The 24457-nt window shown below is 39.7% G+C and overlaps 2 protein-coding genes across 4 annotated transcripts; one reads left to right on the top strand and one right to left on the bottom strand.

The window, feature by feature from the left end:
• The first annotated feature begins 2123 nt into the window (after nucleotides 1-2123).
• LOC308388520 (uncharacterized protein) lies at nucleotides 2124-6213 on the top strand. 2 transcript variants are annotated; one of them, XR_013970113.1, is made up of 3 exons: nucleotides 2124-2589; nucleotides 5371-5535; nucleotides 5613-6213. XR_013970113.1 is itself a non-coding variant. In XM_080869293.1 (3 exons), the coding sequence occupies exons 1-3, from the start codon at nucleotides 4599-4601 to the stop codon at nucleotides 5778-5780; spliced, it is 390 nt and encodes a 129-aa protein (XP_080725419.1). In that variant the 5' UTR covers nucleotides 3605-4598; the 3' UTR covers nucleotides 5781-6213. The 2 variants fall into 2 exon arrangements, 1 of the variants encoding a protein (XP_080725419.1); XM_080869293.1 differs by lacking the exon at nucleotides 2124-2589 and adding an exon at nucleotides 3605-4655.
• A 400-nt stretch (nucleotides 6214-6613) lies between these two features.
• Nucleotides 6614-24250, bottom strand: LOC308388875 (E3 ubiquitin-protein ligase TRIM21-like). Of its 2 annotated transcripts, none has more exons than XM_080869832.1 (2): nucleotides 22990-24250; nucleotides 6614-12579 (listed from the first exon to the last, which is right to left on the bottom strand). In XM_080869832.1, exon 2 carries the CDS (start codon nucleotides 12576-12578, stop codon nucleotides 10923-10925), a length of 1656 nt encoding a protein of 551 aa, XP_080725958.1. In that variant the 5' UTR covers nucleotide 12579; nucleotides 22990-24250; the 3' UTR covers nucleotides 6614-10922. The 2 variants fall into 2 exon arrangements, with proteins under 2 accessions (XP_080725958.1, XP_080725957.1); XM_080869831.1 differs by lacking the exon at nucleotides 22990-24250 and adding an exon at nucleotides 18137-18265.
• Nucleotides 24251-24457: the final 207 nt, after the last annotated feature.

Here is a 24457-nt window from a genome sequence, read left to right as displayed (position 1 = left end):
CTAGCATGTTGTTATTTTTGGAGCTAGAAGTGACATTTAGATATAGAGTGTGAAAGTATGAGCTAATGATAGTAAGCTTGATACGAAGCTCTATCCACGAACTGCATGAGTGAAATGCACAGTTACAAATATTTTCTGTTTTATTATATCCTCTGAAGCTTAAGCTGGAATATCAGCCACACACAGCAGGTTATTTTATTATTCTGCTAATTGAATAAAATGTTCCAAAAGGCAGCGGCACCACAAATAGTGTGGAGAGGTCTGGTTCAGTGACTCTGATGAGCGGAGGTGAGAGCAGGCGGCAGCAGACAGCTGCCATGTTTGTGTCGGCTCACTTTTCAATCAAAGCGTCTTCATGCTTCACTTTTCGGCTCGGAAGGCTCCAACTTAGCACAACACCATTAAACTTCTCACCTGATGCACTGCCTTCAGGCTTGGCTACTTACTGACACTTCCCCTGAAAATTGCTATTATGCCTAAGGTCATAGCTGGAGACCCAGCTCTTATCACTTGCATATGAAATAAATTGCTGCTTTACTGGCCTGACACATATATAGCACATATATTATTCTAAACTTCACCCCATTAGAGCACTTCGCTCTCGCACTGCACGCTTGCTTGTTGTTCCCAGAGTATTTAAAAGTAGAATGGGAGGGAGAGCCTTCAGTTTTCAGGCCCCTCTTCTGTGGAAACAGCTTCCAGTTTGGATTCGGGAGACAGACACTATCTCTACTTTTAAGATTAGGCTTAAAACTTTCCTTTTTGCTGAAGCATATAGTTAGGGCTGGACCAGGTGACCCTGAATCTTCCCTTAGTTATGCTGCTATAGGTGTAGGCGGCCGGGTGATTCCCATGATGCATTGAGTTTTTCCTTTCCAGTCACCTTTCTCACTGAACGTCTGTTAATAGGCCTCTCTGCTGAATCATACTTGTTATTAATCTCTGTCTCTCTTCCTCAGCATGTCTTTCATCCTGTCTTTCTTCTCTCACCCCAACTGGTCGCAGCAGATGGTCCCACCCCTCCCTGAGCCTGGTTCTGCTGGAGGTTTCTTCCTGTTAAAAGGACGTTTTTCCTTCCCACTGTCGCCAAAGTGCTTGACCATAGGGGGTCATATGATTGTTGGGTTTTTTCTCAGTATGTATTATTGTAGGGTCTACCCATTGTGATTTGGCGCTATATAAATAAAATTGAATTGAATTTAAAAATTGAAAAAACAAACTGTGTAGCCATCTCCCCCAAATTTCATGGCAACCCATCCAAGATTTTAGTCTGAACCTTGTAATGTGGACAAAAACAAGAGTGACCTGCGTCAATGAACACAGTAAACAAGGCAAATCTTGTCAAACTCTAGCCTATTTTATAAACTCAGAGTGATCACCTCTTATACAGGAACTAAAAGTGTCATTATTTCACTCAGGATTAACTGTTCAGTATTATAAAGATTCTAAAGAATATGATATACAATAGTGCAATAGCCCTTTTGTGCCTTTGTGCAATATAGTACAAGGCTTTCAAAGGTCACAGGAACTAATCACTAAAATCAAGACCAATATGTGGATGTGAGACAAAGCCATTACTATACACTCAGAAAAATTATGGTTCTTAAATGGTTCTTCAGATGGCTTCATGGTTCTTTAAAGAACCATCATACGTCAAAGAACCTTTTTATTTTGTGGATGGTTCTTCAGCTATTACAAATGGTTCTTTAAAGAACAAAAGGTTCTTCATCCTTAGCAATTTAAGTTTGATGGTGTAAATGGCATAAATATTTATTCACTATAACGAGGCTGTGAATTATACTGTGTTTTCTTTGTGTGCATGTGTGTGCGAAGGGGGAGGGCGGGTTACCTGGCAATTACCCTTTAAGAGAAGATGGTAGGAAACTGAATATTCAAATAAAAGTTAGAAATATTTGCTTAAAAATATACTGGTGGCAGGGGTGGGGGCCAAAGCCTAAAGACCCTAAACCCCCCCCCCACACACACACACACACACCCCTAACCCCACAAACACATTATGAATATGGTGAGTTAACAAACAGTAGACACAATACACACATTCAAATACTGTACTTTAGTTTTAAATTTTAATAAAGCATTACTATTTTCTACTCCAAGGCATTACTTTTGAGATTATTATATATTTTTGAAAATATAGCATAATGATAATATTAGTTATTGTAAACTTTACAAACCACCCAGCAGTATGTAAAGTCAAATTATAAGATACAAGTAAATAACAATTGCAGAACAGAATGTCAGTGTAATGAACACACACTTCGTTTTGACAAAGCACAGCTTAGGTAAATGATCTGAGTAGTTGTTCATCACTGAGCAATTTGTTAATATGTGTTTCGAGCCAAATAAATGACAGGGAGAGAGAGTGACGTCAGAAAACGTCATACTATAACCTTCCGGGAGCGGACGGAGGGGGTCAGTCGTTGGGATGCGCATGCGCAGACAGAGTGTGCGAGCGGCGGGCCTTGACCTTTCGGGAAAAAAAACTCACGGACGGTGACAGCGAAACGGATAACAGTCTTCAGTACCTGCTGGACTTTGAAGCTCTGGATTCTGGGACTGTTAGAAAAGGTAAAACATTTTCATTAAAACCTTATTACTGTTTTGTTTTTGTTACTCGTCCTTGTAGCTTGCTGTTAATGTTGTGCTAACAGTAGCGATTAGCTAGATACGTTAGCCGTTGAGGTCAGCGCAATTTAGTATCCGGTATACAGAAACTGTTTTCCTAACAAAACCACTGTTATAATTAAGTGAAGGTGCTCCCAGCTAATTTGAACCTTTGGCTTCTAAAATATGTGGTTCAATTGCGTGCTGCGTACATAACCTAATGTCAGCTAGACCTAAATTAAAATTTAATATATTGTTAAAGTCACCAAAATGGCGCCTGAAGCCTGTTGTGGCGTGAGCTCTGTGTCTGCTCTAGAAACTCTGAAATTCTGTAGATATGAGCTGTACATTAAATACTCACATGAACCTGTACTTTGAATTCTGTATGAGCTGTATAAAATACAGCTATGCATAAGTGTTTTGAATGAATAATTAGATTAGATAACTCTTCATTGTCTAATCGAATTATATAGAAATGAATAGAAAGTGGTTCTTTAGACTGATGCCATAGAAGAACCTTTTTTGGTGCCACAAAGAACCTTTCAAACATGAGAAGGTGTGTCTTTGACTGTTCCTGCATAACTTAGTTTCGGACTAGTTGACAAGTTATGCTCCGGTCATTTGATGTTTCCAAGATAGATGTTCTTTTGTAATATAGTTAAATTTTTTTGTATATTTCATTTATCCACCATCATACATCATACATAAAAGCTAAGAAGAGGTCGTTATACTAACAAGAGGTATCAACGCTGGGCCAAAGTTCAGCACATGGTTAAAGTTTGTAATCCAGCCAGGGTGTAAATATCACTCAGCAGCCAGAGCTGAAGCAGGTAGCATCAACACATAAATCTACTCTACCCAGCTTAAATCACAAGACCACTCTCAATCACTCTGACCAAAAAGCTGTAGATTTTTCTTGTTTGCACAAATTAATCCAGATTCACATTAACTGTGTTCACAGCTCCAACAAAATGAGGAAGAGGAGGGGCAGAAACTAGTGCTGTCAATAGATTAAAAAAAATTAACTAACTAATCTCACAATTTTCTGTTATTAATTGCGATTAATCTCAATTACTTTATTAATAGCCTGGCTCCAATTACATTTTTTTATTCTTTATATTTTAAGTAATTATCGTTGTTCACCGAAGTCCAGTGGTCTCCGGTGAGAGCGACATTCCTTACTTGCACAAGCTTGCTGGACTGCTGAGCCCTCTGGTCCCCATACAAAGTGTGCAGTCTCGACACAATGGTTCCTCTCGAGGGCAGATTGTAACACTCATCTCCTGATGCAGCACGAATGACTTCTCTCAGTCCATCATCTTCTACTATGCTAACTGGTCGGCAGTTTTTAGCTATCCAAACAACCAAGGAATTGGTTACCTTTTCTCTCACATTTTTTGTTATTCGTCCACAAGCACCATACTCCTGAAGCGTAGACTGGCGAGGTCCCGTAGAGGTGGATTCAGTTGGGTGTTTTGCTCTCAGGTGATACGCCAGTGATGAACTGCTTCTGTGGTACTTGAATTCAGCGTTGCAAATTGTGCATCTTACTCTCGTTTTGTCCAACAAGCCATCAGGCAACTTCTTAAAGAGAAACTTTCCACCCAAAAGTCCGCCCTCGTCCATGCTTGCGTGTGTTAGCTAGTGTTAGCTAGATAGTAGCATGGTGTCACTTCTTCTTCTTCTTCTTCTTCTTCTTCTTCTTCTTCTTCTTCTTCTAATCATTTCTGTCAGGCCAAACGCCAGCATAGCACACTGTTGCCCCCTCCTCCAGAGGTGCTCATGAATTTAAAGGTCTTAGATTACAGGAAATTAATAAAAAAACAAAATCAGCGTTAAATTTTTTTTAATGCATTAAACATTTCGCGTTGATCTTAACAATTAACGCGATAATTTTGACAGCACTAGCAGAAACACAATTAGATTGAATTACAATTGGATGGAAGTTGAGGACAAGGAGAAGGAAGCGTTGGATGAGGAGGAAGAGAAGCAGCAGGAGCATCTTTAGGGATCCCTATGATGTCATTGAGGTTGGTTTCATTAATATGGTCCTCTCACAAAGAGAGATGACTTGTTTGATTTCACGTACTTCCTGTATTAAATAGTGATGTGCAAAATGTTGTGAAAAACCATGGAGCAGGTACGTATAGTGCATCTGCAGGTAAATGAACATCAAATCTCTAAGACAGACTGAAATCTGTATATTTATCACCCTTATGATAAAACCCATGTCAGCCATTGGTTTATGGACTTTGTATTTTTTTAGCCTCAGCATCTGCTTTATTGCTGTTGCTATGTTGGGACCATATTAGGATGAGGGATCAGAATCTGGAGTCATGCACACTTTTGTTTCATTTAGTGTGTATCCATAAGATTCGTACAGCAGATCCAAGTTGTGCCTTGAAAACAGGAAAGTCGTCTGCATAGAGGAGAACTGTAATAGCAGGCTTTTACAAAGTGAGGCTTTGTGCTCACATTTGCTGCAAACACTCATTTTACCCTGTTTTGATGCAGATTTCACTTGAAATCAGGCAAGAACTGGACTTATTTTTTACAATGTGTTCTTGTGAATTGATTGTGTATCGCATATGTTTGATTGATTTGACTTTCTGCAAGACAACAGTCGTCCACTGGCCAAAACAGTTTTCCAAATACCTCCACGTGATCTAGCCTGGATTTAGAAAAGAATAGCAAAAAAAAATCTGCACCTCCTGCTTCAGATGCAATTTGTGTTTGTGTGTTCAGAGGCAGCGGCGAGAGGGGAGACCTCGGGTCATCCAGCTGGAGAGCCTGACCAGGAGGAGTCGAACATTAACTCAGCTCTTCCAGGGCACCCTGCAGACTCGGCTGTTGGCATCGACGAGGGATGACGTGAACGCCAAACTGGAGTCCATCACAGGTCAACTGCAGGTATGCGAGTCAGACCTTCTGAGGAGGGTTTCACTTTTCTCTCTTCTTTATAATTGACTCTTTTCTCTCTCTTTCAGCTCCTTGTTTCAGAGTGGGAGGGGTTTGAAGCACAAAGGGAGGAACTTGTCGTTTGGTTGGCTGATATGGATGTCCGCCTGAGTGAGGTTGACCAGCTGACAGGAAACACCAGTGAAAAACTGAAACAACTGCAGGTGTGGGCTTGTTTTGATATGACATATATTTGATATGAAACATACGTCAGAGACATTGTCCTAAACTGGACTAACAAAGGACCATGAGTACAACATGAAACGTACATTACATAGCGTAAGGCTGAAGTTCATTGATCATTTTAATCATAAACTTGTTGTTGAAATGTTTTTACTGAACATGCAAACATCTGCTGATGAAAATGTGTTGATTTATTGGTCTGTTATGAAGCTATTGCTATTTCTAATGTGTTTTATCACTTTCTGATGTTTTATTAATTAAACAATACATGTATTGTTGTGTTATCTGTAGCTATAGTATTTATATATATTTATTTATAGTATAGCCAATATATTTAATTATTACTGTTTAAAACACTAATATGTGACATGTATTAGTAGTGATGTTGTGCTGAGGGTTAAAATGCCTTTTTGTCTTTTGGTATACTACAAAATGACAATAAACCATTAATATGTCTTTGCTGTGCTCGTATTTATTTTACCCTACTCAAATTCAATTTATGATGCATTTTATTTTGAAAGATTTAAAATGGTTTTTTTAAAGAACCACTCAAAAAAGGTTCTTTAAAATGGTTCTTTTAAAGAACCATTTGAAGGACCTTTTTAAAAATGGTTCTTTAAAGAACCATTTTTAAAAAGGTTCTTTGGAAAAACCATTAAAGGTGCCCCAAAGAACCATTTCTTGATGGTTCTTTGGGGCACCTTTTAAAGGTTCTTCAATGAACCACTGAAAGAAATGGTTCTTCAAAGAACCATTGTTTGAAAGGTTCTTTGTGGCACCAAAAAAGGTTCTTCTATGGCATCAGTCTAAAGAACCACTTTTGGTTCCAGTTGGCACCTTTATTTTTCTGAGTGTAGGTTTATATATCCTTCTGGACTTCTGAGATGACACCATCAAAAATGTATAGGTGTTTATAAATCAAGTATGGAGTATAAATAATACGTTATACTTACAGGTGCTTTTTTTTGCTTAAAAAAAGAGAAACAGCTTGTTTCATAAAATTGAGACTGATATTCCTGTTTCCTTTCAACATGTTAATTACTGAGACTTTGAGGCACTGTCAGTTTTTAAAAAATGATATGACTATGATATGATGATATGAGACATTATCTTTAGAACCAAGACTGGGTCAGGCTCTAATCTTATACTAATCTTTAAAGGAAATGAGAAAAAACTTTTGTTAGGTATAGATGCTGTGAGTGCTTGATCTACTTGGACACCTTTCGTGGAAATATTGCTTCAGAGAAAAAGCAATTTTAAACACTTATTTTAAAAGAGTGCTTGATCTGAACTACAAACAGACTGGAGACATTGTTGCAAAAAAAGCAAAAATGCACAAGAGGAGCTAATAGCATGCTAAGATCATGTCACCTGACATAGACATGTAACCCTGAAAGTTTAAAAACCATGTTGTACTCTGCACATTAAGTGTCTGATGTAAAAGCTCCAGTATTTCATGTGCACTGTTAACCTTTATAAACACATTAACATATTAAAAATTATAATAATAAAAAATCATGTAGACAAAATTTGAACTTGTTGAAAAGCTTTAAGAGCACAAACAGGTAGTAAGTACACTATTCTGATTTTTAATCAATATAAGGTTAATATATCTGGGGAGACTACTATAAGCTGACTTTAGCTGACACACTAAGAAATATAAATTTACTTGTCAGTTTGCACCTATCCCACTTGATGACGCCATTAAGGTCTTTAAAACCTCCAGCAAGCTGTAACAAACAGGTTTTTTATTTCACACATCGAAATCAGCCTACCGATCTCTCACTCTGCTAGACGGCACATTTTTCAACCATTCGTACGCAAAAGACAGGTTTCCATGCACTTTTAGCTAGTCATTTCACTGTTACTAATTTTAGAATAACAGGTGCTTCCCTCATTTACAGATGGATGGATGGCAGCAGGGAGGATTGTTAAGGTGTTGCTTACTCATTCAGATATAGCATGAAGACTGCTGCCAGGAGATGAGAGATTGATGAAGCACTGAGGTTATCTTCTTTAGCTCTGAAATTGACTTTGAACAACCATTAAACTCAAGGACTTTTGCCATGGTTATAACAGTAAATCTTTGCAAGAGAGACCGAAAAGATGTGCATTCAAAGCACCATGAGGCGAATCTAAATGAAGAGTAAAGAAAGATTGTTATCAGTTTAGTTTTATTAATGCTCAGTTTTTAACACTTTTAAGACTTATGAACCACATGAGCTATTACCATGTCCTAAAACCTGAAATAAACTAGTCTGCACCCCTCTTTAAAATAACTGGGTTTGCAAGGGGAAAAAAGCCATCTACTTTCATCCTTTTTCATTGCTTCAAGATTGCTCCTGTCACTATCGACATTCGTCTCTAACACAGAACTACACTACATGGGCAGGTCATTTCCAGCACAAACAACTATCCATAAAGAGAATTCATTATCCCATCAAAGACTTTTCCTCTGAGACTCATCACTATGACACTAAACAGGGAGAAAAATTCCATCCTGCACACAGTCTAGGCCTGTAATCCCAGCAAGATGGAAACACCTGCTGTTAGCGAGTATGTCATTACCAAAACAGACACTACATTTTAATCAAGATAACTGTTCACTGCTACATTACAATGTGCCAATTTAAGGGACTAGGCAACAAAGCCTGAAATAAAATGTAAAACTGCTGCTTCACCCTGGATTTTCAAATTAATAATCACAGAATATGTTGTTGATACTACTTATAAAACTGTGTGGTTTGAAAAAGATTCTGATATTTAGGTATATTGTTGTGCTTGTGTTTGCTCCTGTGAATGAGTTCAGAAGAGATGAGTTTCCACAGTGGATCAATCTCCTGGCAAGAAACACACAATCCCCTCGATGCGAACATCAAAGAAGCATCCAAACCTGCTCCTTTAGAGTCTTACTCCTCACAGGCAGGCACGAGAACAGACCCGATTCCCCAAAAGCAAGCCAGTTCCTAATGAGGTTGGGAGATTTCAAACAGGGCTCAGACTCAGCTCTGCCCCCACAAAGCACTTCGAGACACATTCATTGCTCTATATTCACAAGTTTGACCTAGATCTTTTGTGGATGATGAAAATCCTTAGAGCAGATGTTTTAAAAGATGTGCGCTTAGATTTCTACAGCTACCTCTTCCTTTATCCAGAATTATAAAATTTGGAACATTGTCTAACAGACCCAAGCAGCTTCTTAATGGATTTTTCCTACTTCATTACTCATTAACATTAACTATAAATCAAGGTGTGTAATTCCCTTATGGCAATTGCCGTTTATTAACTGATTATCTGCTGTATTATTATTGACAGGCACATGCAATAATTAATCAACCCTGGTAAAACTTTGCATGCTTATTTAATAATGATGGGAAAAAACAGAAGACAAAAGTCTGTAGTTTTTGTGGGGGTACAACTAATGGTCTAGTCTACATACTCTCACCAACTTACTAGAAAAAAGGGTAGTAAACACATCAAACAAGTCTTGTGGTTATATATTTAACGTTTAAGAGACATTTTTAAAAACAGGAGGTTTGCAAGAAAATATTTAAACACCACACAGAAAATTTGTGCATTAAGCTTTTTTCGATCTATTCTATATTCTAGATTTACCTTTATACACTCAAATTAATGTTGAAAGTAATAATCATCTTAAGTTGGTTTCCACTAAGATGACTTTGAATGAATGTATTCACAATTAGCATGCAAATGGCACCATTCACTTATGGCTTCTTCTTTATATGATAGCACTTTAACCTGTATTTGTGAGTGACACAGAAACCTGTATTCACATACAGTGATTTCCATGAGCCCAATAACGTCAATGACAGAATCATCCCTGTTTATTGCCATATTGTGCGAGGGCCCAAACATCCCCTGCTTCATCTGTGTGCCCTTGGTATCTGACTCGCTTGCTCCCCCTTGTATTTTAAAGAATCATTCTTTTTAGCATGACATTGTGGCGCAACCGCTTTAGTGTCTGCGTTACAGACATATGGTCAGAGAATAAGGCATCCTCGACATGTAAGTTACATACGGATAACCCATAAGATAACACCAAGTCCAATGTGTGGGACCTTTAACAGACTGAACAAGATTAAAAGAGTTTACTAAGTCCATGAAGTTCTTAACCAGTGGCTTCCCTGGGCAACAGATGTGAAAATTAAAATCACCGAGCAGCAGGATCTGGTCGTACCATGATGCACAGTCAGCAAGGAAGTCCGAAAACTCGTATTAAAAATCCTTATTATTTCTAGGAGGCCGGTAAACTATCGCATACAGCAACGAAGGCGAGTGGCTTAGTTCACTAGTTCACACAAAGTCCAAAACTGGTGTAGCGTGTTGGTGAGGATAGCTGCCTAAAATCAAAGTGTGCTTTAAAAACAACAGCTAACCCCCTTCTACCACCAGAAGCTCTCGGGGCGCTAAAATAAGCACAGCCAGCCGGCAGAAAAGGCACTTAACTCACCAGGTGAAGTCCAAGTTTCAGTCAGACGGAGGAAACCCAACGCATGGGAAGAAAAGAAATCCTTCAAAATGAAAGTTTTGTTTGCCACCGATCTGGCATTTATTAAACCCAACCTGAGGGGAGCTGGGTCATAGACTTCTGTGGGAGCAACTACCCAATCCACCGGTCGAAAGGTTTGATTGATCCGCTCCCCGCCAACGCAGATGTCGACGGGAAGGATTTAAGAGGGCTCCTCTCGATAGAGCCGACAACGGGAACCAACCAGGAGTCCACAGAGTCCAGAGCAAGCGATGGCACCAGGAGTCATGGAAAAGATTGACGAATGGAGTGAAGATCGTGGGGAAGGTAAGAAATCCAGATTCTCAGCTTAACGAGGCGACGTCCACGGGGACCCCGTATCCTGCGTCGCTTCCACGTAGCTGGTGGCGTTGGAATGGCACAACACCGGCACGATGGTATTGCTTCCAGATAGGGAGGCAAAGAACCCTGGCTTCATCAAGCTGAACTAAAACTTTGGTGGATGAACCTGTTTTCAATAACGTCAGGTGATCATAAGACAGCGTGGAACTGACATCTTGCACAACGTTGGCTAAAAATAATAAAATGAGACAAATAAGAAAGAGCGGTAGACGGTGTGCCAAACACACAGGTGCCACCTTTACTTCAATCAGTTCATCAAATAAAATCAGTCATTGATCGACTCAGTTTGACTGACAGGACATATGATCAGAGGTGAAGAGTTGTTACCACCCTGATTCAGATAGGGACTGAAGTATGGGTGGAGTTTGTGAGTGAAGGAGCAGCCAGTAAAGGAGTAGATCAGAGCTCCAGTACCTACATCATAAAAGGAGACCAGACCCTCCTCATAATCCACAAACACCCCCACCTTCTCAGGGCCAGAATAAAGACAGAGACGGAATGAAGGCCCTGCACAGGCTCTGTATTCATTTCCATTCCTCAGCACTACAGTCCAGAGACCATACTGAGGTCTCAGCATAACATTTCCCTTCCTGTTGATCGACTCTCTGGCCACTCCCAAGTCCCAGTCAGTCTTTCCTTTAACCTGAACCTCAAAGTAAAATCTGCCTGAAGAGAAACTCTGCGCTCCTAAAACACAAACACAAGCAGAAAATCTCTCTGGGTTGTCTGGAACATTCATCCTCACATCGCCACAGTATACTTGCTTCCCATCATCAGACAGGATGAGATTAGGATACGCTGTATCAGGATCCAGAGTCACATCCACTGCATACTGCTGGACCGTCTTCAGCTCAGCCTCAAACAGCTTCTTCAAGTCTTTCCTGAGTGTCTCCTCCAGCTGAGCCACAGCTCTCACCACAGTCCCCTCATATGATGGTGGATGGACTCTGACCTCTGTCCAGTCCTTGGTGGGTGGAGCAGCTTTCAGGGACGAGAAGCTTTGGAGGAGGTGGAGGTGGTCTTCAGAGTGTAAGAGCTGCTCCACCTCAAAGCTTCTCTTCATCAGCTCAGAGACTTCCCGTTCCAGATCTTTGATGAGACCTTCAGCCTGTTTCTCTGTAGTTTCCTGTTTGTCTTCGATCTCCTTTTTGAGCTCCTTCAGGCGTCTCTCAACAGACTCCTTCAGAGCAGTGAGGACCTGAACACCTTCTGCTTTCTGTCTGTCTGCAGCACCTTTACTCGTCTTCACTGACTCTTTGATCTCTTGAATTTTCAGTTGTCTCTTCTGGATCATCTGTTGAATCACAGTCTCTGTCTTCCCCAGCTCTGCCTTCTTTCCTTCATATTCTTCTCTCAGAGGAACAAACTCGTGGTTCTTGTGCTCTAAAACAGAGCAGAGCATGCAGACACATGTCTGGTCGGTCTTACAGAACAACTCCAGAGGTTTTTCATGCTTCTTACACATCTTGTCTTCCAGGTTCTCCACTGCATTAATCAGCTGATGTCCTCTCAGAGCTTTCTTTGTCAGATGAGGCTCCAGGTGAGTCTGACAGTAGGAAGTCTGACACACCAGGCAGGACTTCAGGGCCTTCAGTCTGGTTCCAGTACAGACGTCACAGTGAACTTCTCCTGGTTTAGCAGCTTGTTGCTCTGAGCTGCTGCTGCTGGCTTTCTGCTGAGCTTCACGTCTGAACTGAGCAACCATCTCAGAGAACAAAGTGTTGATGTCTAGTTCGGGTCGTCTCTTGAACACTCTGTTACACATAGGACATTTATGTCTGCCATTAGTGTTCCAGTGCTGAGTGATGCAGTTTTTGCAGAAGTTGTGTCCACATGGTGTGCTGACTGGATCAGTGAACACATCCAGACAGATGGAGCACAGAAACTGATCTTCAGATTGCAGGTTACTGGCAGCAGCCATTCTGAGGGAGAAGGAAAAGAAAAATAAGTTTTAATTTAATTGCATGTTTAAGAAGAAAGAAAAAGGAGTGTGTCAGTCTTTTAATCGTTTTGAGTTATTGCTGTGATGAGCAGATGAAGCACTTTAACCCTCTGAATTAACAAACCTCCAGGTGAGAGTGAAAAATGTGGAAATCACCAGAATGATGCCATTTGTCAAGGCCACAACAGACATGATTGGCAGAGTTTCTACTTTCTGATGGTTCTTGGACCATAACGTTCTTGAGCAAAGTAAAGCAGCAGCAAATGTTCTAAAAACAACAAAACGTGTTCTCAGTTAAAATTTGAGTAGAATTTGAGTAGAACTTGGAAACTCCAGAATATTGATCTATTGGTCCGGAGTCTGCGATTCAGTGTTTGATGTTCTGGTTAGGTTTCTATTCTTTGATGTTAGTCATGGTTCTGTTTCCTTGCTCTTCCCGGTTTAATCATTTGTGTTTCCTGTTCGCTTGTTTTATTAGTCTTTAGGTTCTTGTTACTGTGTCTCACCTGTGAAGTGTGCCACTTCCTGTTTTATTTTGACAGTCCCCTGTCTCACATGCTTTGTGTTCAGTTTGCTTTCCCTTTGCTCATTGTCAGGTTGTCTGTTCATCTTCCCCATGTTCCCAGTCTCTAGTTTTTTCCGCCTTCCTTGTGCGGTGCTCTGAGTTTAGCTTCTCCCAGTTTACATTAGTTATTAGTTTTTCTTATTTTTGTAGTCTTGTGTATTTTGCCTAAATAAACGGCCCGCCTTTTGTTTGTCTCCCTGTGTTGTCAGTACCTGGGTCCTCACCCTCATCTTTGATGACAGTCTACTGATATTGTTGGTGTAGTGGTAAACTTGTTCACAGTAGCTCAGTTCAGAATGAAATTTGAAAGGAAAAAGTATTTTCTTCATTTTTTCTAAGAAATCCATGTTAAAAGTGTTCAACATATGTTGTTTGCAATATTTTGAAATTCAACTATATACAATTAAGAAATTGTCATTTGTTGTCTTTTGCATTGTTCAGATTTTTATTAGTGCGTGTCCAAATGAGACTTTACAGGATGAGTTTGCTCAGCAGCATTAGACACGCAGTAGCCTGGCAACCTGTCCAGGGTGTATCCCGCCTCTCAACGTGTATCATCTGGGAGCCTGAATTTGATCAGTAGTCATGAAAATGGATAGATGAGGTTTGCTGATGGTGTTGCACCACCCTTTATTTAACTTCCTGTTCCTGTTTCAATTGTTCATGATGAAAATGGTGGTATGTGAGACAGCTCAGCTAACAAAACTCTCCTCACTCTGTGACAAACACTATTTCCTCTCAATGCTTCACAATAAAAGTTTGCCTGCGCTTTGCTTTTAATGTGAAAGAGCTAAAGGAAACAGAAGCACTAATAAGAAGAGGAAATGTGGAGTCAGCCTGAAGTCAAAAAGATAGGTGCGTTCCAAAGAAACAAGGTCATTGAGGCACGCAAACCCCCTGACTACGTTAACTGAAAAATAAAACAACAAAAAATTAAATAAAATATTTCTCATCAGATTCCGACAACTAAAAACATGACATTTACCTTAATTGGATGGCCTATATCAAATATAACAATAACATTTCTTGCTATTGCCAATATTAAGAAAACTAAAAAGGGTTGCCATGGTAATAAAAGAAATCACCATGTCTTTTCCTACAATTTTAAAATTAATGTGTAGAGCACAGCAGGTTCAGAACAGAACATTTGAACTTTTTTCTTGTTTTAAGCTTGTTTGTTTTGCAAGGAACTGAGCTCTCTTTGCAGCTGAACAGCTCCACTCTCCTTTCTCTGCAATCCACTCTACAACAACAATCTCCTGCTTCCCTTACAGATTCATCCATATCCAAGTTGTTTGTTTTGCTCTGCCCTGCCCTCTGAGAAACCTGACACTGGCTCATTTGCATACTAACAGTGATTGGATGTTTAGCTGCAGGGAGCAATCTCTGCGGAGTGCTGTGTGAGTCTGCGCACAAACTAGTGGTGGGAATTCTGGCTCTTTTTAGAGAGCCGACTCTTTTGGCTCCCAAGCGGTTCTTGAGATTATTTTGTTGCTTTAATTAATTTATTATGAACAACAATATAAAATTATGCACAAAATGAATTACTAATGTAAAAAAAAACGTGTTTTTATTTATATATGTTTATTATATGTTTATTATATGGCTGTGGACAGCTACAGGTACCTTGGTGTTCATCTGAACAACAGACTGGACTGGACTCATAACTCAGACGCCCTCTACAGGAAAGGGCAGAGCAGGCTGTACCTGCTGCGGAGACTCAGGTCGTTTGGGGTGGAGGGCCCACTCCTGAAGACCTTCTATGACTCTGTGGTGGCTTCTGCTATCTTTTATGGTGTGGTCTGCTGGGGCGGCAGCATCTCTGCTGGGGACAGGAAGAGACTGAACAGGGTGATCCGAAGGGCCAGCTCTGTTCTAGGATGCCCTCTGGACCCAGTGGAGGTGGTGAGTGACAGGAGAATGGCGGCTAAGCTGTCATCCCTGTTGGACAACGTCTCCCACCCCATGCAGCAGACTGTGACAGCACTGAGCAGCTCCTTCAGTGGGAGACTGCGGCACCACAGTGTGGGACGGAGAGATTTCGCAGGTCTTTCCTCCCCACTGCTGTCAGACTCCACAACAAAGACTTTAACTGAACAAACACACACATCCACACATGTGCAATAACACTAAGTGCAATAATCTTTTCTGGCATCGTTGTATTTTTACTCAGTTGTATATAGCATTCGTATTCTATTTTTATCTTATTGTATATTTTTATTCTATTTTATTCTACTGTATATAGTATATTATTTTATTCTATTCTGTACAGCTGTGTACTGTATTTATTCTTATTGTATTCTAATTTTTGCGTCATAACTTTTGCACTGTCCACTTCCTGCTGTGACAAAACAAATTTCCCACGTGTGGGACTAATAAAGGTTATCTTATCTTATCTTATCTTATATAAATAACACATATACTTTTATTTATTCACTCCACATAAAATGAAAAAGATTATAAAATATTATAATTATATTATATAAATTATAAAATACAAAAACAAACTGTTTACAATTCAACTTTTAACTATTTAAATTTTCAGTTTTTTCCTTTTAAACAAATTTAAAGCGAAACAACACAAAACACTGCAAACCACAACACAATAAAATATAGATTAAAATATGCAAAACCAAAAGAAACAAAATGCACCTTCATTAATATCACACTCAGCTGTCTGTGTGTGATCTTCCCATTGCACTGATGGGCGGACAGTTCTCAGGTGCCTGTGCAGGTTGTTTGTGGAGCTGGCTCTCTGTGATATCCTTTTCTTGCAGACTCTACACTCTGCCTTTGCATTCTCTGTAAAATTGAAATGGTTTCAGATTTTGCTTCTTTTCTTGGCGTTACTCATTTTCCTTATGATACCTCTCTAATGTGTCGATGTTGTTGCCCCTGGCTCTCTTTCCCTCTCTTCCTCCTGCTCTGTTTGTGTGCTACTGCTGCTGCCAGTGTAACTACCGCCCCTTCCCCCAGACCGGGGTGAGAGAAAGAATAGAGATTGAAAATGTGACATTATTTCCGGGGCAAAGCCGCAAAGGATTGTAGGTACGAGTGGCAAGTGGTACTAGCCACTATCGCTGAAAACAGTCACACAGCGATAAAAAGAAACACAAAGAATGGCAAGAAGCTGTTGTATTATTAACTGCAATAGCCGGTCACATGACAGCCACAGAAAGCCGTCAGGTAATGAGATCAGTTTTAATTGGATTACGTCGTTGAAGAAAAATTGTTCAAGCCATGTTTCCGAAGTAACAAAGAGCCGACAGATGGCCTGGATTGCACTCATTCGAAGACCAAATATAACGTTCCAGAACACTCCAGCTCACATGTTAGTCTGCTCCAAGCATTTCCACAAAGGTAAGTCTTTTGTTGTAGTTATTACGTAATTTATCATAACATAATTGTTGATGTAGGTTACAAATAAGTCTTATATTGATTTGAATTGAATTCGTTGCACTATGCTGCTTTGTTTACTGTGGCTTTGCGAGCTAATGTTTGTTGTGTTTTGTAGGAAAACCAGCCTACAAAATGCTGGAATGCGATCCAGACTGGGCCCCCTCTATCAACCTGGGTCATACCGAGTTTAAGCCTGCTACCACAGCGAGATTTGCTCGGTTATGAGAGAGAGTGAGATCAAAACAGCCACAAAAAGTCCCGCATATATGTGCTCAAGTGTTGTATTGACGCAATCAAGTGATGAATAACTGTTTTCCAGTATGTTGTTTTGATATGTTTTTTTTTGTTTTGTTTGCATTGTTGATTTGTTTTTCACCGAAGCAGCTAATAAAGCACAATGGAATATAATTTTGCCTCTTTCTTGTAAGATTCTATAATAGAATGAAACAATAATGCCAGTTATAAATCAAGACAACAAATTGAATGAATTACGAAACACTTATTTTATTTCTATTGGATCTGAAAATGTTGTGTAAAACTACAACCTGAAAAGACAAATAGATTGCGTTGGCCTGTACAGGAGATAAAGAAAAAAAGAATTAACAACAGCTGTGAAATGGAATAGTCCAAATCACCAAAGTAAACTGGACCAGGGCTTGTTGCAGGGATCTGAAGTTACTAAACATTTTATGAGTGTATGCACTCACACTTAGGACCATAAAATAATAAATATGTGCGTGATGCAAGTTGGGCAGCACACTAACGTCTCCTTCCGGATATCATCAGGTTCCCCCAGTTCTCCAGTTCTGCAAGTTGTTTACGTGCCCCACCCTCCCTCCCTCCTTGTTTTCAATTCTGTAACTTCTTCATTTCTATTTAATACATGGGGATCTGCCAGGCCCGGGAGCCATCGCCAGTCTCCGTCGAGGTCTTCCCCAAACCGCAGCTCAATTCATGTCAAAGCATTCACTTTTAACTACTAAAACGCTGTCAAACCTAAAATGAGGATGTGGGCCCAGCTAGTGAAATGTTCTTTCTCAACTTCTAAAAGCTTGACTTAAGGGGCGTTGCCTCCTCTTGTATCAGTGTAGAGCCAGCCCCGTTCATATGACTCATTTAAATGTCCTCCTGAAAGTGAAACTCTTACACACATATGGTTTAAGGCCAGCTACAAAAATACGTCTGTGCACAATTTTCAGTCTCAAACTGACTCTGAGCCTCTTTCTTAGGTTTTTGTTTGTTTTTTATGACCTCCATAAAACACTGGTGTTTAAGTAAGATCAGTGTTTTCTAGTCTTCTGCAGTTCTCAGTGCACAGCTCTTCTCTTTTCCTAAGTCCTTATCATATCTCCTAACAACTTTTCCTTGACCTCAGTGTTTTCATTGAGGTCAAGGAAAGCAGGTTAGGAATATGAGATAGGAGGTACTTGTGGACACCCAGAGGTTTATTCTCCTGAGCAGTGCCACAGCGAGACTCTTTCAAACAGCAGCTCCATGTTTCTACAGTAGATCAGTGGCTATATGAGGACATTTCTATTGAACCAATGTGACTGTGATGAACAGAGTGACTCACCACTGTTGCTGAGAAAAACCTGATGGACTCGGCTGAATCTTCTTTCAGAGACAAAGAGGACGCAACTGCAGCTCTGCTCCCTCATACATTCCACTTCTTGCTCCGCCTCTGCATGTACATGTTTGCATTTCCTGCATTAGAGGATCAGCTGGTTTGTAGCCGCCAACTGGTTTAGCAGGGGGCAGATGTTAGAAATTCTCTCCTTTCAGCCTGCTACAGGTACAGGCGACATCAGGTTAAAAGTTGTTCATCTACATTTCTGTATTTTTATTACTTAAAATATGTAAATATACTTTTATGTTCATATATATTTGTATTTTCTAATTAGTGTTCTTAAATATATACAACAATAACATTAATTATGATTAATTACAGTATATTGTAATTAGCATTATAATGTTATCATTATTATTATCATTATTATTAGTAGTAGTAATCTGGATTAACCGACTAGCCTGGCTCTGGTCGTTGACGCTGTGAGGGGAAGTACGGTGTACTTCCAGCGCATCACTACCAGCGCGTTTCAGCCTGCCGGCCACCGTACTGGTGATGGGAATTCCGGCTCTTTCTAGAGAACCGAAAGAGCTCTTTCGACTCCCAACCAGCTCTTCAGGTTGTTTTGTTGCTTTAATGAATTTATCAACAACAATATAAAATTATGCACAAAAGGAATTACTAATGTAAAAAATGTGGTTTTATTTATATATGTTTATATATAAATATATTCAATTTAATTTTATTTATATACCACCAAATCACAACAACAGTCGCCTCAAGGCGAGTTTTGGAGTTTGTACGGTGGCCCCTAGAGACAAAGCACGTACAAACTCCAAAACACATATAAACTCTAAAAAGCACGTGCAAACTCCAAAGCACATTGCTAGCGTTAACTGAACTTCCAAAACAGAGCTACCTAGATCACTTAAATTACACAGTTGAAAGCATATGTGTATTCTTTGTTTATTTATACACAAACACTCATATATATTCAAATAGAAAAAAAAAAAAAAGTTCATTTACGTGTTACTACCACACACCAAAACTGGGGTTGGTACTTCCTGGCTTGTGTAACAACTAAGTAACAAAAGCTCAACACTGCCCCTAGCACCCTGGAGCACTTCCGTTGTGTGCTCCAGGATGAGTTTGTACATGTTTTGGAGGTTTCACGTGTTTTGGAATTTGCATGTGTTTTGAGGTTTGTATGTGTTTTGGACTTGGTACGTGCTTTGTCTCTAGGGGCCTGTAGTAAATATACTTTTCTTTATTCACTCCTCATAAAATGTAATAAATAAATTATATAATACAAAAAACAACTATTTACATTTCAACTTTTAACTATTTAAATTTTCAGCTTTTTCCTTTTAAACAAATTTAAAGTGAAACAATACAAAACACTGCAAACCACAACACAATACAATATAAATTATAATATGAAAACAAAAAGAACATGCACATTCTCTGTCATATGGGCCTGCATGAATAAACTTTCTGAATCCTTTATCATCCGCAACTGAAAATAGTTGTTTATGATTACTATACCTTTCTAATGTGACGTTGTTGTCCCTGGTTCTTTTTCTCCCTCTCTACCGCCCCTCCCCCCTCTTCCCAGCGCAAAGCACAAGGCTCGCATGCGGAGTGAAGCGGAAAAAAAGTGAGAGAGAGAGGGTGAGAGAAAGAAAAAAAAAACCCACGGCTCGCTATAAGGAGTCGGCTCGCGTCGTTCACGTCAAAGATCCGGCTCTAAGAGCCATTTCGTTCGCGATCGACACATCACTAATTGTTTGAGCCATGCTACCAGACAAATACCATAAAGCATTTGAAGAACCTTTACCCCAACTAATTTTTAAGATAATGGCATCCAACTTTCCTTTTAAGAAGCATATTTTTTTCCCTTTTTTTTTTTCAGGATGATCTGAAATTGGTCAGGTTAGAGGCATTTGATGAAATAAACATGGGATGACCCAGTGAAGAGCTTCCAGCTGTGAATCATAGGCACAAAGTTAAGCCTTCAGATTCACAAAGAAATAACACTTTCCTTACGAATTTTTGTCAAATCTTTGTTCCACTGACCCAATTTTAGGCCCAAATTTAAGGCTGCTGTTGTTTTGTTTTTTTTACAAGAAAACTCAGTTGGCTGGACTTTGTGCTGCGTGGCACTGTTCTGCTTCAACTGTGCATCATGAAAACCAAAAATGAATTCTTGTATAGCTGTATGCATCTGGGTCACTCTGCTGCTATTTTACTTGAAAGCGCTCAAATAATCCTTTTCAGGACTTTGTTCCATATGTCCACTTCTCTATAAAATGAAGCTCACTGCTGAATAATTCACCACCTCTTGGAGTTGAGTTATAGAACCAGAGAGGGAATATTGTTTTCTCATAGCTGATACCCTAACAGAGCGATCTCTTCGAGGAAACAAAGTACTCACGCATATAATATTCCTAAAAACAGAATCATATTGAAATTTTAGTAATCTGACCAGCGTCTTAAAAATAATCGAAGCTATGGCTCCCATAATACATTAAAAGAATACTAACACACACACACACACACACACACACACACACACAATGTAGCTCAACTTAATGTGCTTTGAGGCCACACAGCAAAAATGGTACATTCTTAATCTTCATGCCAGATAAGTCTACACACAGATTTCTGTATGCTGCAAAGTTGTTTTTTTTTGGGTATAAAAACTCAGGGCTGATTTATCTCTACAGAAATATCAAATTAATTTGTCACTTTGAAATTTGATAGCAGGTGATTAGTACTTTAAAAATGTAGGCTAAATTATTTGCAAACCTTTACTATGGTTATCATGCAAGCAGTGGTTTCTAATCTCCTACTGAGGTCTTTACAGGTTTTTATATCGGGAATAGCTTACTGTAGTATTTATGCTAGGCGAGGCTATTAGCTACCACGCTCTCCATCTAAGTGCAACTGTCTTTGTAAAAGAGATAAAGACATTTATTTTTGAACAAAACACCAAATGTGGATTTAGACTATCCAGCTTTCTTCACCATGTTTGTGTTCAGGATATTTTTTTAACACACTTAGCACAGCTACCTAATGCTAAAGCATGATAAAAACTACACATTAGCATCAGTGGTTCTTGACTGCAGCCTGCAGTGTACTAAGTAGCTACTTTCCCTTGATGTCATAATTTTACTGAATGGCTCCTTTTTAAGAATTGATGAGATTTAGCTGAATCAATTTGTTGAGAGATACAGTAATAGAGATCTGGGGGTGGGGGAATTGGCAAATTTCAATTACTTAATGTCCAAACAGCTTGCTAGTTGCAGCTGATAATTTAGAACTCCGGCTCCTGATTAAAAAGGGGGGGAAAGCAATGTAGCAGCAGCCAAAATGCTATTAGTGAGTTCAAAACTGAATGTTTGAAAGCTTACTAACCAGGTAAACATCATTTATTTAATATGTGTCAAAAAGTGACTGAATGATGCACCAAAATGTACGGTCACATCTAATATCGCACCAAGATACCCAGTTTGTAAAACTTTAGGTAAATAACTATAAATTTGATATAAATGACAGTGATTATTTAAAGCAGTGGGGTCTTAAATGACAGCATGACAGTGGGAGCTTTACATCCCAGAATGCTAAATGGCTGTTTAACTGCAGGTACTTGTCTCCCTCCGTCTCACCCACCTGCTCCAGATGGAGGTAAGAGATATCACAGTGTGTGGGCTTCATTGCTGGAAGCAATTAATTCCACTAAGCAATGGGATGGTTTGTCAGTCTAGCTTGCATGTCTTTTGTATTTGCCTCTCATATGGCTGCATTTAATTCAAACGTAAAAGGGGAGTGTGCGTCATTACAGAGGTCACATTTCTTCACACTGAGATTATCATTTTCTATATGTAGCGTAAACAAACAAGCCTTCAAATGTGAAAAATCAGTTCCCAATAAATTAGTTTTAATAATGACTTACTACAGTAACAATTTGCAAGTAATGAAGTGATTCTTTTTTTAAAGTATCAAAAGTAACTTTCCAGATGAGCTAGCCTAACCTTCATTCACCCCAAACCTGACCTGGACATAGCTGGAAGCCTAGTCTCATTATGAGGAGATTAGCTGTACAGCTAGGGTGACTCTAAGAGGATCGGATGGCCTCGAAATTCTCACTCTCTTCTAGGGTTGCCAACTCGCTGAAAAATAAATAAGGGACATCTCGTGGCCAGGGCCGGGCAACCCAGTTGTCTTCACCCTTCCCAGTGTGGTAGCTATTTTTTTTGTGTGTGAAATTATTTTTTAACCATTTGACTTGAATTTGATTTAAGCAGATGCATATTCTTTGTGATATGAACACATGTGAAACAAATGATCATTTAGCCATTTATTTTTAGCTCAAAATGACAACATTAACACAGTAAAACAGGTCTCTTTCTTAAACAGAAGCCTGTCATGCTTAACTTTTGAGAATATAAGTAAATCTTTCTTTAAAAGAACTCTGTCCTGCTTAACTTAAAATTATATAAATTAATAGAAAGCAATAGAACAAAAAATATTCCTGTAACTGTGCACATATAGTGCATATAGTACAATTGGCTTCAGTTGAGGTATTATTTCAGCTTTTCTAATGCTAATCAGCTGCTCCTGTTTGTAAACCCACTTGTTCCCATGATTACGCATCTTAACTCATCATCATTATTCATCTATGTATTACTTTTATGTATTAGTCATCTATTTGTTGTAATCATCTATCCTTGCAGTTGTTTATTACACAAAATAAATTATATTATCACACTTCTGGCCACATAGCGCTGATATTCACTGCACATGCCCATAATAACCTTAACCAGAGGGTTTAAAAAAACAAACCAATGTTTACATACCATATCTGCTTCTGCCGTGGCCTGGTGGACAAAAAAATGGTTAAGGGTTCCCTGAGCTTTCACACCCCTCATGTTCTTCTTGTGCCCACCACTAGAAGTATGCCTATGGAAAAAGTGCGCCGGCACACAGTGCAGTGCGCTTTAAAGGTGTTATCGTGCACTTTTCCAGCCAGGTGTTTTCCTTTTCCCATTCCTCTCTGTACTTTTGCAGCCTTTTTTTCTTTCTCTGAGCGAACAAACATTGCTGCTCCAATGCTGGGCTTACACTGTGCGATTTTTGGCCCATTTTGAGCCGATTTTTGAGTCGTGCGACCGATTTGGTGATCGGCCCGATTTTGGCCTTCATCGTGCATCGTGTAGTATACGTGGGGTAACGAGAAGCGATTAACACCTCACGACCAGCTCCCGATCATCAATCGGTCGTGAGGGTGTCAACACAGCCGCTCACGCGCTAACACGTAAACGTCGGTGAAAAAGATGGAGCAGCACGGCTGTGCGGCGTGTGATCTGGACCCAAGCGATGGAGGCACAACTTGTAGAACTTTGGAAAGCTCATCCGAGCCTTTTCGATGTGGCATCACAAAATTATCACGACCACAACAACCGTGAAAATAGTTTGATTTACACTGCTGCTCAATCACAGCTGCCTGATCAATGTTTTTCAATTTAGCAAAGTTGATGGTGGTGGGGTGTCTGTGTGAGTGAAAGACAGAGAGGGAGAGCGAGCGACAGAATTTCTGTTATAACCTTCATTTTATGGAGGCACAGTGTGAGCACTCAGGTCTCATCAGAGCATCGGGCCGTATAGTGTGAGACCCTGCATCGTGACCTACAAACTTCTAACCCCTGTGAGTCAATCGTGCAGTTTGAGCAGGAGCTGAATAACGTGACTGAAAAAATCGCACAGTGTCTGCCCAGCTTTAGGTGTACTGTCGTCCGAGACTTGCACCGCAGTGTCAGCGTTTGTTTCCCTGTTGGCCATGCTTCTTGTTGTGGTCATCTGTTGTCTTCCGGTATTTTCTCCGCAAGCGACCTTTCCTCGACCAATGAGATAAGCGGTAATCTGAATTGTCATACTCGAATTGTCATAAGTGTGCTGTCAGCTCATTGGTCACAAAGCAGGAGAGGGGCTGGGAATTATGTTTTCAAACAAAGCGTTAATTCCATTAACATTTATAGACTACTTTTGATTCTCACTGTATTACGGGACAAAGTGCGTCCCTTATTAGCTCAATACGGGACGTGTACTTTTGTTTCTAAATACGGGACGATTCTGTTTTTTAAGGGACGGTTGGCAACCCTACTCTCTTCTGACTTTGTTATCTGGTTTCACCCCCACCTGTCTATCTAGGTTTTCCGACGCAGTGGGGGTCGGAAAACCTAGTTCTAGTTCTAATTTCTTTTCATTATCTATCATCAGTTTCACTGCAGGGGCCATGCTGTTATATCAACTGCCAGACTCTTCTTC

The sequence above is a fragment of the Rhamphochromis sp. 'chilingali' genome (assembly GCF_963969265.1).
Source record: "Rhamphochromis sp. 'chilingali' genome assembly, chromosome: 20".
NCBI lineage: Eukaryota > Metazoa > Chordata > Actinopteri > Cichliformes > Cichlidae > Rhamphochromis > Rhamphochromis sp. 'chilingali'.
Note: the sequence above shows the minus strand (reverse complement) of the source record. Positions and strands in the feature narration are given on the sequence as shown.

Bases quoted from the DNA above. Each gene is read 5' to 3' on its own strand.
- LOC308388520 (XM_080869293.1), top strand. From the start codon at position 4,599: ATGAGGAGGAAGAGAAGCAGCAGGAGCATCTTTAGGGATCCCTATGAT. The intron at 4,656-5,370 runs GTTGGTTTCATT...TTGTGTGTTCAG, and splicing joins ATCCCTATGATGTCATTGAG to AGGCAGCGGCGAGAGGGGAG. The intron at 5,536-5,612 runs GTATGCGAGTCA...TCTCTCTTTCAG, and splicing joins CCATCACAGGTCAACTGCAG to CTCCTTGTTTCAGAGTGGGA.
- LOC308388875 (XM_080869832.1), bottom strand. From the start codon at position 12,578: ATGGCTGCTGCCAGTAACCTGCAATCTGAAGATCAGTTTCTGTGCTCC.